At 47.8% G+C, this 13015-nt stretch overlaps 1 protein-coding gene across 2 annotated transcripts; it reads left to right on the forward strand.

Annotated features, from left to right (window-relative positions):
- Positions 1-6844: 6844 nt before the first annotated feature.
- Positions 6845-9099, forward strand: LOC123065338 (phosphatidylinositol 4-kinase gamma 1). Of its 2 annotated transcripts, none has more exons than XM_044488660.1 (2): positions 6845-7353; positions 7437-9099. In XM_044488660.1, the coding sequence occupies exon 2, from the start codon at positions 7510-7512 to the stop codon at positions 8752-8754; it is 1245 nt and encodes a 414-aa protein (XP_044344595.1). In that variant the 5' UTR covers positions 6845-7353; positions 7437-7509; the 3' UTR covers positions 8755-9099. The 2 variants fall into 2 exon arrangements, with proteins under 2 accessions (XP_044344595.1, XP_044344594.1); XM_044488659.1 differs by having other exon boundaries at positions 6846-7353; positions 7470-9099.
- Positions 9100-13015: the final 3916 nt, after the last annotated feature.

Here is a 13015-nt window from a genome sequence, read left to right on the forward strand (position 1 = left end):
AGTAAAGCTCCCCCTAGATGTGAGATCCCCCCTTAGAGGGATGAACTAACCTTGGGTTTTGTTGGTGATTACTTCATGTAGGTGTTGAAGATGTGGATGCTCAATGTTGATGTAGATCATTTGGAGCAATCCTTTGGAGTGAGTTGCACTTTCAATACCTACACGGGTTAGTCCCACGAGGAACAAACAAGGATATCCATAGACATAGATTGATGCACACACAAGATGATGTCTATGAGAGCATTAGGTTACCTTGTCCCTTGTATTACCAACAAGAGGGTTTGTGACTCCTTGAACTGGTGCAAGATGTGGAGGTTGATTGCACTTGTTATTGCCAAAATGATATGAGTGAAATATGTTGGCGGAGTCACCCTCAAGAACTCTCTACTTCTTCTTCTTCGGGATCCACACCATGTTGATGGGAATCCTTGGAGTTGTAGTTGTACTTGATGAAGTAGAGTTTGACGTAGTCTTGGGAACCCACTTGACCAAGGCCTTAGGAGCTTCTTCAAATGCATCAATCTCCTCTTGAAGCTTGTCCTTCCTTTCTAAATCCTTGCTTCTCCGGGATGTTCTTCGTTCATAACGACCATATCTACTCCCCCTCTCTCTTGGTGGTGATTCTTCTCTTCTACTTCTCCTCTTAGGTGATTCTTCTCTTCTTTTGTAGGGTGTCGTACACTCATTGGAATAGTGTCCGGGTCTTCCACAATTGTAGCAATTTCTCTCTCGACTAGAAGATCTTTTGTCATTGTAGGACCTTGACTTGGAGCTTTTCTGTTTGCTTCTACTCTTGTAGAATTTGTTGAAGTTCTTCACCATTAAGCTCAATTCTTCATTGAAGGTTTGTTTCTCACTTGATGATGTGGGGGCTTCACATGAGGCTTTGTAAGAACCACTTGACTTGGTGTGAAGTTCCTCCTTATCCTTGAGTGACATCTCATGAGCAACAATTCTTCCAATGTCTTCCGTTGGCTTGAGATCTTTGTAATTGGGCATCATTTGGATCAATGTGAACACGGTATCATATTTTCCGTCCAAAGCTCTTAGGATCTTCTTGATGATGAATTTGTCAGTCATCTCTTCACTTCCTAAGCCGGCAATCTCATTTGTGATAAGAGCAAGCCTAGAGTACATTTCAGCGACACCTTCACCATCCTTCATTTTGAACTTTTCAAGTTAACTTTGAAGCACATCCAACTTGGATTCCTTGACGGAGTCGGTACCTTCATGCATATCAATCAAAGTATCCCAAATTTCCTTTGCATTCTCAAGACGGCTGATTTTGTTGAATTCTTCGGGGCACAATCCGTTGAAGAGGATATCACAAGCTTGAGCGTTGTATTGCAGCATCTTCAACTCTTCCGCGCTAGCTTCACGGTTCGGTTCTCTCCCATCAAAGAATTCACCTTGCAAGCCGATACACACAATAGCCCAAACGGCGGGGTTATGTCCAAGAATATGCATTTTCATCTTATGCTTCCAACTAGCAAAAGTAGTACCATCAAAGTAAGGACCTCTACGGTGATAATTTCCCTCGCTAAACGCCATACTCTCCTAGGTTGTGAAACCAAGGCTATGACCACCAAAAGCTATGGAAATCAAAGCAAATGGAGACCAAAGCTCTGATACCACTTGTAGGATCGAAAGTATGTCTAGAGGGGGGTGATTAGACTACTTGACCAAATAAAAACTTATCCTTTTCCCAATTTTAGTCTTTGGCAGATTTTAGCTATCTTAGCACAAGTCAAGCAATCTTAACACAATTCAAGCAAGCATGCAAAGAGTATATGAGCAGCGGAAAGTAAAGCATGGAACTTGCAAGAATGTAAAGGGAAGGGTTTGGAGAATTCAAACGCAATTGGAGACACGGATGTTTTTGTCGTCGTTCCGATAGGTGGTGCTATCGTATATCCACATTGATGGAGACTTCAACCCACGAAGGGTAACATTGCGCGAGTCCACGGAGGGCTCCACCCACGAAGGGTCCACGAAGAAGCGACCTTGTCTATCCAACCATGGTCGTCGCCCACGAAGGACTTGCCTCACTAGCGGTAGATCTTCACGAAGTAGGCGATCTCCTTGCCCTTACAAACTCCTTGGTTCAACTCCACAATCTTGTCGGAGGCTCCCAAGTGACACCTAGCCAATCTAGGAGACACCACTCTCCAAGAAGTAACAAATGGTGTGTTGATGATGAACTCCTTGCTCTTGTGCTTCAAATGATAGTCTCCCCAACACTCAACTCTCTCTCACAGGATTTGGATTTGGTGGAAAGAAGATTTGAGTGGAAAGCAACTTGGGGAAGGCTAGAGATCAAGATTCATATGGTAGGAATGGAATATCTTGGCCTCAACACAAGTGTAGGTGGTCCTCTCTCAGAAAATGCAAGTTGGAAGTGTAGGTTCGTTCTGATGGCTCTCTCCACAAATGAAGAGGAGGTGGAGGGGTATATATAGCCTCCACACAAAATCTAACCGTTACACACAACTTGCCAAACTCGATGGGAACGAATTGATAAACTCGGTCGGACCGATTCAGCAAATCTAGTGACCGTTAGGATTTTCGGTGGGACTGACATGCAACTCGGTAGGACCGATATGGTTAGGGTTAGGGCATAACGTAATCTCGGTGAAGCCGATTACACAAAATCGGTGGGACCGATTTTGGTAATAAGCTAACCAGAGAGTTGGTCAGGTAAACTCGGTGGGACCGGTTCGCTCATTTCGATGGGACCGAAATGTTACGAAAAGGAAACAGGGAGTTTACATTGCAATCTTGGTGGGACCGATCGCTCATCTCGGTGGTACCTAAACGTTACGAAGGGAAACAGAGAGTTTACAATCCCATCTCGGTGAGACCGAGATCCCTATCGGTGAGACTGATTTGCCCAGGGTTTGTGGCAGTGGCTATGACATCTGAACTCGGTGGCGCCGGATAGAAAGAATCGGTGGGGCCGAGTTTGACTTTTGGTTTAGGTCATATGTGGATGTGGGAAAGTAGTTGAGGGTTTTGGAGCATATCACTAAGCACTATGAAGCAAGAACCTCATTAAGCAACACCTCATCCCTCCTTGATAGTATTGGCTTTTCCTATAGACTCAATGTGATCTTGGATCACTAAAATATAAAACGTAGAGTCTTGAGCTTTGAGCTTGAGCCAATCCTTTTATCCTTAGTATTTTGAGGGGTCCACTTTTCTCATCCCTGCCATGCCATTCATTGAGCTTTTCCTGTAATATTTATCTTGGAATGATGTTAGCTCAATGAGCTATCTGTTGTTAGGAATTACCAAAACCACCTAGGGATAGTTGCACTTTCAGTGGTGTTATGCATCCGCTCCGGGCCGACCTTCGGCCTCTTCACCGACATTCGCCAGGCGATAGCGACCGCGGCCGACGCCCTTCTCCTTCAGCAGTAGCTGGCTGCGGGCGACTTGGAGGAGCCCTGGCGCTTCACCGACGACCTGCTCTTCCACGGGCGCTGGGTCTTTGTGCCGGCGCATGACGATCTCTGTCACCAGGTGCTGCTGCTGGCCCACTCGGCGGGCCATGAGGGTGTGCAGAAAACTCTCCATCTTCTCCGCGCTGACTTCTACATCCCTGGTGATCGGGCCCTTGTTCGTGACTGGGTTCGGTCTTGTGTGACATGCCAGCGTAACAAGACGGAGACGCTATGGCCGGCTGGTCTACTCCAGCCCTTGGAGGTGCCATCTCAGGTCTGGGCGGATATCTCCATGGACTTCATCGAGGGCCTCCCTAAGGTGGGCGGCAAATCGGTCATTCTCACGGTGGTCGACCGCTTCTCCAAGTATGCTCACTTCATCACGCTCGGTCACCCTTACACAGAGGTGTCCGTGGCCCGGGCCTTCTTCGACGGGATCGTCCGCCTCCACGGGTTTCTCACTTTGATCGTCAGTGATCAGGACCCCGTGTTTACGGGGCATGTGTGGCGCGACCTCTTCAGGATGGCGGGCGTGCAGCTCCGCCTGAGCATGGCCTTCCACCCTCAGACGGATGGCCAGTCCGAAGTCGTCAACAAGGTGATTGCCATGTATTTGCGTTGTGTCATAGGTGATCGTCCTCGTGCATGGGTGGACTGGCTCTCGTGGGCGGAGTACTGCTACAACACCTCCTATCACTCCGCCCTCCGTGCCACGCCTTTTGAGGTGGTCTATGGCTGCCCGCCTCCGCTGATTCTTCCAGTTGATTCGTCCACAGCTCAGACCGAGGCGGCCGGGGACCTTCTGCGAAGCCGTGACGAGATGCTCGCGGAGGTCCGACAACGCCTCCTTTAGGCCCAGCAGTTGGCCAAACACTACTACAACGGTCATCACCGTGAGGCGGAGTTTGCGGTGGGCGATTGGGTGTGGCTGCGTCTTCTTCACCGCTCTACGCAGTCACTAGACCCCCGCACGAAGAAGAAGTTCGGTCCTTGCTATGCCAGGCCCTTTGCTATCCTGGAGCGCATTGGGAAGGTGGCTTACCGCCTTCAGCTTCCGGCGGGCGCTTGCATCCACGACGTCTTCCATGTGGGGCTGCTCAAGCCCTTTCGTGGAGAGCCACCGGCGGCCCCTCCCGCACTTCCCCCGACTGCGGACGGACGTCTTCTTCCTGGACCGGAGAAGGTCTTGCAGGCCCAGCTACGTCGAGGCGTGTGGTACATGCTGATTCAGTGGGCTGGACTTCCGGCAGAGGACGCCACTTGGGAGCAGCGCGAGGATTTCCGTCAACACTATCCAGAGTTTCAGCTCGAGGACGAGTTGTTTGCGCAGGCAGGGAGAGATGTTATGACCGGTTTAGCTTATAACCGGAGGAGGCCCACCGGGCAGTAGTTAGGGGGCTTGGCCCACAAATTATCTTAGGCTATTCGTATTAAGGTTATAAATACTAGATGTAAAACACTTTTGAGATCCAGCAATAAGAATAGTATTATTCCTGTTGCCCGGCTCCCAGAGGAGCCGGAACCCTAGCCGCCTCCAACCCTAGCTGCCGCCGCCATCTCCCTCCGATGCAACGGCGCCCATCCGCCGGCGCGCCCGCTCATCGCCTCGCCCCGCTCCATCCTTCCCCTACAACCTCCGGAGCAGGTCCGGTAGGACCCCTGGTTCTACCAGAGTGAAATACGTTATTATGAAATGTGTGAAACAGGTTATTATAAAATACTTTTTGAAATAAGGAGAATATGTTATTTAATTTTTTTAATGCGTGAAATATCTTATATGAAGTTAGTGAAATCTGTTTTGAAATGTGTGAAATATGTTTTAAAATGAGTGAGAAATGTTATTTCGAAATGAGTGAAATAATTTATTATGAAATGTGTGAAACATGTTATTATAAAATATTTTTTGAAATAAGGGGAATATGTTATTTAAAAATCATTTTTTTAAATGAGTGAAATATCTTATATGAAGTTAGTGAAATCTGTTTTGAAATGTGTGAAATATGTTTTAAAATGAGTGAAATATGTTATTATGAAATGAGTAAGATATGTTTAAAATATTTGAAGATTGCTCTTGTTTTAAATATCTCGCCCTCAGAAATTCAAATATATAGAAATATTTAAAAATAGAGTTTTTATTAAAAAGATACCAACGAATTATTATCTCTCAAGGAAATAAACTCCTAGGTTTTCTATGGGATAGTGGATGGGCAGAACATGACTGACGTAGCACTATTCCCCTGCCCATGCTGACACACAAATCTACAGCGTATCTGACAAGTTAAGTGGGTATTATACGAAACAATGCCAAGAAGAAGCATTAAAATATTTTATGCTCCATTACGAGCGGGCATCTCAACGCTGGCATGAGCGGTTGCGCCATGCACGGGAGGTCCCGTGCACGGTAAATTTTCCACTTCGTTCGGTTTAGCGGGTTAAAGGTTTCCTTTTTGTGCCCAGTTTGGTTTGTCGGCTGGTGTTTGTGGTCCAGGATAGTTCGACTGAAATCGAAACAGATTTGAGTCACCCTTTCTTCCCTCTTTCCTTCTATTTTCTTTCCTGGTCGTTGATTTTGGATCCATCGGCTAATAATCAAAATGACTGAAACATAAAAAAAAAAATCAGGTATCATGTATAGGTGCTCCCAAAGAAAAATTGCTCTCTATCTTAATATATTGGCTCGCAGGTCCTTGTGTGTTCTCTCTCGAGAAAAAAAGCATCATCATCACGACTCTAATCATCTGGTTTCTTCTTATCCACTTTATCATTTGTTTTCGGATCGAAAGTTGAATATATGTAACAAAGGATAGTTGGCTAAGTGGAAAGTTTGTTTGATTTGGTTGAAAATCTGTTGATTCTGGTTGAAAAATCGGATGCAATTTTTGGTTGAAAGTTTCTTGTAGAGCCCAGTGGGTGCCCCTAAGTTAGACATGTCCGACTATTAGAATCCAGAATGACTATTTCACATCTAGATGTTTTTTAAGGATGTCATATCTAAGTAGTTCATCACATAATTAGGGGCTTCAAGATTTGTATAAAATATTTTTAAATTATTTTTCTGATGTTGTGTGATGTCATACTTAGATGTGACATAGTTATGTCACATCTAGATGAGTCCTAGCCACCCGTTAGAATCAACCTTGATTAGCCGGTTAAAATGGTAACAGAAGAAGGTTAGCGTAGTATACTTCAGAACTTGTAGAACTTTCCACAAGATCCGGCATACCACAGGCTTCCCGGCTCCCGCCGCCAATCGACTCGCGACGTCGACCTTCCAAGTTCCAACCCTCACAACGGTTGTGCCGCCGGCGTGTCCGTGGCTTGGGTAGCTCGTACGGGCCAGGCAGGGTAACCCAGAGCCAAATTTAGCCATGGCCGAAACAGAAACGCAACAGCACGATGGTCGATCTATATACTTCGCCATGGCTTCCCCGGGGTTGCAAAAATAGAGCTCCTTCTCTTTCCTTTCCTTTCCCCAGACGCAGCGGAGGGAAGGGGAAGATTAGAAAGGAAGGGGAAGGAACAAGGATTAACTAAAGCTGCGTAGATTCGTGTACAACTAACACTTTGAGGTAGCAATCAAAGATCAGGCCGGGAGAGGGCGGCGGCGAGCGACGGTGTGGGTGGTGGTGGCCGGCCGGCCGGCGGGGGAAGCGCAGCACACGCCCCTTCTCCCTCTGCACGCTGCCTTGATCGATCCATTCGGTACGGCTCTTCTACCCTGATCGTGGAGGAAAAGAGTATCAAATCAATTCCGCACTGCCAATGCCTTCGCCTGCCCCCGCCGTCGCCGCCCAGCCGTCGTCACTGTCGTCCCTTCCCGGCTGCGACGGCTGCTACTGACTCGACCTGGATGTAGTAGCTAGCTAGCTCTCGATTGACATGTTGTAACAAGCCAGAAACACAAACCGAGGTACGTCGTTTGTGTCTCCGGTCGCCATTGATTTAGTAATTTATTTACAGTGCACATGCACCTTATACTATGATCTGAGGAAGTTGGTTTCATGCATGGATCGAATCTGTGAGTAGCCGGCCGTTTGCCACGGGCTACTGCCACCACCATCACCTGATGGCGATTGCGGTCGGCCACTGCCACGACCTCAAGCCGCCCGCCGTCCGCGGCCGGCACTACCGTCCGCACTCCGTCACCCAGCTCGACCGCTCGCTGCTCGAACGCGACAATCAGGAACGGAATGCCCTGTCACCGCAGCGCCGGTGTCTCTCCTCCCCGTGCTTCACCACCGTGGCCGAACCCGCCTCTGACGACGCCCACGACGACAAGAAGATGCCCCGCGTGGAGATCGTCGCGGGTCGTCACGCCCGCGGCGTGCACGAGCTCATCGCGGAGGCCGCGGGAGCCATCGCGTCAGGGACGCGGCTTGTGCCAGCGCAGAGCGGCCTCGGCGGGGCTTTGCTGCTCAAGGACGGCCGCTCCGGCGAGCACGTAGCGGTGATCAAGCCGCTCGACGACGCGACGTCTTCTCCATCGACCAACGGCGGAGGCGGCTACGAGAGCAAGGCCGTGCTGCGGGAGGTGGCCGCGTACCTCCTCGACCACGACGGGTTCGCCAGCGTCGCGCCCACTGCGCTGATCAAGATATCCCGCCCCGAGATGGAGACAACCGTGGCGTCCATCCAGCGCTTCGTGGCGCACCACTACGACGCCGGCGAGCTCGGCCCATCTAGGTTCTCCGTGACCTCCGTGCACCGTGTCGGAATCCTCGACGTGCGCCTCCTCAATGTCGACCGCCACGCCGGCAACATCCTCGTCAAGAATCCGCCCACCAGCGGCTGCGCCGTGGACGGCAGCACGTCGGCGGCGCCGCTGGAGCTCGTGCCGATCGACCACGGCCTCTGCCTCCCGGAGAAGCTCGACGACCCATACTTCGAATGGCTGCACTGGCCGCAGTCGTCGCGACCATTCTCCGGCGCCGAGCTCGACTACATCGCGTCGCTGGACCCTTTCAAGGACGCCGAGATGCTCCGGGAAGAGCTCCCGTCCCTGACGGAGCCGGCCATCCGGATCCTCACCGTGTGCACCGTCTTCCTCAAGCGCGCGGCCGCGGCTGGGCTCTGCCTGGCTGACATTGGCGACATGATGACCCGCGAGTTCTCGTCGGCGGAGGAGGGACTGAGCGCGCTCGAGGCCCTCTGCAAGAAGGCCGTGGACTCCATCGACACCCACTCGCCGAAGCGCGTGTCGTTCGGGGAGCTGGGTGGCGAGGAGTGGGTGGCGTTCATGGAGAAGTTTGAGCAGCTGCTGCCGCCGGCGTTCGAGGACAAGAAGCGCGGGGCTGGCGTCGCGCTGAATTAACGCCGACGACTGTGATGAAACGTACGTACGATCTGCACGCAGGGTGTAAATGTGTATGCATACGTGTGTGGTGGTGATTTAACCAAACAGAGAAGCCTTGCGTGTTACAAGTATATGTGTGTGTGCGTACATTGATCGAGGCCGTACGTGTACGTGAGCTTGTGCCGTAACATGCTATGGGGAGCATGCAGCTCTGGAACCATCTTCCGAAGAGGCTGACACCAAACGTTGCAGCGATGCCAACACAATGCATGGGACAACTAACAGCTCGTGCCGGACGGTAGCTGGGTGGCTCCAGTTGATTCACCTCACCTTTAAAATTATAAAGCAACTCAATTAGGATCATTCAAGACTATTACTACCTCTGTATCATGGTATAAGGTTGCAGTTCAAATTCAACTGCAAAAACGTTTTATATTAATGATATGGAAGAAGTAAATCTTAAAAGGTAATACTACCTCGGAATAGAAAGTCATCCTTCATCTTTCAACTGTCTCTTTCAGCGGCAGCTTTTGCCCAATCTCAAGACATGTTGATCTTGCTATAAAATTCCTAGAGGACCATCCTGACATGTGGCAATACCTTACTGGTGCTAAGTCATATTGTAGGATCGAAAGTATGTCTAGAGGTGGGGTGATTAGACTACTTGACCAAATAAAAATCTAGCATTTTTCCAATTTTAGTTCTTGGCAGATTTTAGCAACTTAGCACAAGTCAAACAATCTTAACACAACTCAAGCAAGCATGCAAAGAGTATATGAGCAACGGAAAGTAAAGCATGCAACTTGCAAAAATGTAAAGGGAAGGGTTTGGAGAGTGCAAACGCAATAGGAGACACGGATGTTTTTATCGTGGTTTCGATAGATGGTGCTATCGTACATCCACATTGATGGAGACTTCAACCCACGAAAGGTAACAGTTGCGCGAGTCCACGAAGGGCTCCACCCACGAAGGGTCCACGAAGAAGCAACCTTGTCTATCCCACCATGGCTGTCGCCCACGAAGGACTTGCCTCACTAGGGTAGATCTTCACGAAGTAGGCGATCTCCTTGCCCTTACAAACTCCTTGGTTCAACTCCACAATCTTGTCGGAGGCTCCCAAGTGACACCTAGCCAATCTAGGAGACACCACTCTCCAAGAAGTAACAAATGGTGTGTTGATGATGAACTCCTTGCTCTTGTGCTTCAAATGATAGTCTCCCCAACACTCAACTCTCTCTCACAGAATTTGGATTTGGTGGAAAGAAGATTTGAGTGAAAAGCAACTTGGGGAAGGCTAGAAATCAAGATTCATATGGTAGGAATGGAATATTTTGGTCTCAACACATGAGTAGGTGGTTCTCTCTCAGAAAATGCATGTTGGAAGTGTAGGCACGTTCTGATGGCTCTCTCCATGAATGAAGAATGGGTGGAGGGGTATATATAGCCTCCACACAAAATCTAACCGTTACACACAACTTGCCAATCTCGGTGGGACCGAATCGTCAAACTCGGTCACACCGATCTAGCAAATAATGTGACCGTTAGGATTTTCAGTGTGATCGACATGCAACTCGGTAGGACCGATATGGTTAGGGTTAGGGCATAACGTAATCTCGGTGAGACCGATTACACAAACTCGATGAGACCAATTTTGGTAATAAGCTAACCAGAGAGTTGGTCAGGCAAACTCGGTGGGACCGATTCGCTCATCTCGGTTAGACCAAAATGTTACGAAAAAAAAACAGAGAGTTTGCATTGCAGTCTCGGTGGGACCGATCGCTCATCTCGGTTTGACCGAAACGTTACGAAGGGAAACAGAGAGATTACAATCCCATCTCGGTGAGACCGAGATCCCTATCAGTGAGACCGATTTGCCTAGGGTTTGTGGCAGTGGCTATGACATCTGAACTCGATGGCGCCGGATAGAAAGAATCGGTGGGGCCGAGTTGGACTTTTGGTTTGGGTCATATGTGGATATGAGAAAGTAGTTGAGGGCTTTGGAGCATATCACTAAGCACTTTGAGCAAGCAAGCCATTAAGCAACACCTCATCCCTCCTTGATAGTATTGGCTTTTCCTATAGACTCAATGTGATCTTGGATCACTAAAATAGAAAATGTAGAGTCTTGTGCTTTGAGCTTGAGCCAATCCTTTTGTCCTTAGCATTTTGAGGGATCCACTTTTCTCATCCATGCCATGCCAATCATTGAGCTTTCCTGAAATATTTATCTTGAAGTGGCATTAGCTCAATGAGCTATATATTGTTAGGAATTACCAAAACCACCCAGGGATAGTTGCACTTTCACATATACTTTGGCAAATGGCTACAAAGTCCTTACTTCAGAATGTCACACTATCCCTGCCATCTCTTGGCTATGGAAGGCATGCTCTCAATTGAAGCATAGGTTTTCTTTTTAAAAAAATGGTTTCTAATCAATGACAGGCTAAACACTAGAGAACTGCTACTAAGAAAGAGCTTCTTCATGAACACTAGAGAACTGCTATTGAGAAAGATCCATTCCAATTTTTCACTTAATGTCCCTTGACCCTCCGCCATGGGTGTTCAAGGCCATTGACAAAATCCGCAGAGCATTCCTTTAGAAATGCCCGTATGTGGTAAATGGCGGGAACTGCTTGCTAACTTGGAAACAAGTTTGTCGTCTGAAAGAGAGCGGAGGACTAGGCATTCTGGACCTAAAGATCATGAACTCCGCGCTTCAGTTGTGGTGGGCTTGGAAGGCACGCACATCAAATAATCGTGCATGGAGCATCTTACTAAACCCTTTGGAAAGCCATGAAAGGTGTCTACTCAATGCTGCTGCTCGTGTTGAGTTAGGCAATAGAAATAGATGTTTCTTCTGGACTGATAAATGGATCAACGGCGCCACAGTAGAAGATATCGCACCAGATGTTTTCAGTTCCGAGCCTCCGGTCGTCAGGGAGAGAAGAACAGTAGCAGAAGCAATGACTAGTGCAGTATGGATCAATGACATAAAGGTGAAAATAAATAGTCGCATTTTCCATCGGGTCTTAAGCTTATGGGAGGTGATTTCTGAAGTTCAAATCATACATGGTGCTGAAGACAAATGGATTTGGTCGTGGAATTCTGAAGGTACCTACTCGGCAAAATCTGTTTATAAAGTACACTTTGCCGCATCAGTTATGTGTAGTACTGCTTGCACCATTTGGAAGTCTTGGGCTCCTTTAAAATGCAAGCTCTTTCTCTAGTTGGTCGTCAAGGGGTGTGTCTGGATAGCGGGCCGTCTAGCTAAGCGTGATTTGCCTCATAATGCTGCATGTTGTTTGTGCAACATTTGCGCAAGAATCAGTTCATCATCTCTTCATGGGTTGCAGTGTGGTAACCATCATTTGGAGTACAATGCTTCTTCGGGCAAATCTGAGTGAGGCCATCCCTCAAAATGCTCCTGATCTTCGGGATTGGTGGCAAGAGGCCAGAAATAGAGTCCATGAACCCAGAAGGAATTCCTTGAACACTATGGTACCACTAATTATATGGAGTATATGGAGGGAAAGAAATGGCAGAATTTTTGAAAATTCGCACACACTGCTTCAAGGAATCATCAATCAAATTAATTTTGACGTGGTGCAATGAGCAGAAGCAAGTCTAGGTCATTTTGTATTACATTAGTTTCGTTCGGTTTTGCGGTTTTTGTAGACAGTTTTGGTGGTTAGGGTTTTGGATATTTTTGTTTGCAGTAGTTTAGGTTGTCCTTGTTGTAACTCTGATGGACGTTGGTCGTGTATTTCTGCCTCTCTCTTTAATATAATACATGCAGTCTTCCTGCATGGTTCAAAAAAAAGAGCTTCTTCATAGAGGCATGTGTTTGTATATATGATTGTATGTCTTCAAAACCAGGGATCGTCTTTTCTTCCATCGTGATTTCGCTAAACTTTGTTGGAGATATATCTGCCACAACTTGTCTCTTTTGACTGGGATCATCTTGGAGATACGATGCAACTACCTTTCTCCATGGATATTGTCCTAATTCCAAGGCAATTGTGGAACTCTAGGAATGGCTTTATCTTCAGAGGGATTACTCCAAGTCCACATGAGTCCAAGCATTCTCTGGGTCTGCATGGACAACATGGTGTAATAGAGTGTAAAATTATGTAAATGACTTACCTCATAATGCATGCTGACTAAATAGTTATGGAGACAGTTGCTCCTATTTACTACAATATTAGTTAGCCATGAAACATTTCGATGAGAAACAAACACATGCAATGTGGATTGGCTAATACTGATACACCTACAACAC

This window comes from Triticum aestivum, chromosome 3B (assembly GCF_018294505.1).
Source record: "Triticum aestivum cultivar Chinese Spring chromosome 3B, IWGSC CS RefSeq v2.1, whole genome shotgun sequence".
Lineage (NCBI taxonomy): Eukaryota > Viridiplantae > Streptophyta > Magnoliopsida > Poales > Poaceae > Triticum > Triticum aestivum.

What these genes read in the sequence shown, in the direction of transcription:
- LOC123065338 (XM_044488660.1), top strand. Translation starts at nt 7,510, where the DNA reads ATGGCGATTGCGGTCGGCCACTGCCACGACCTCAAGCCGCCCGCCGTC.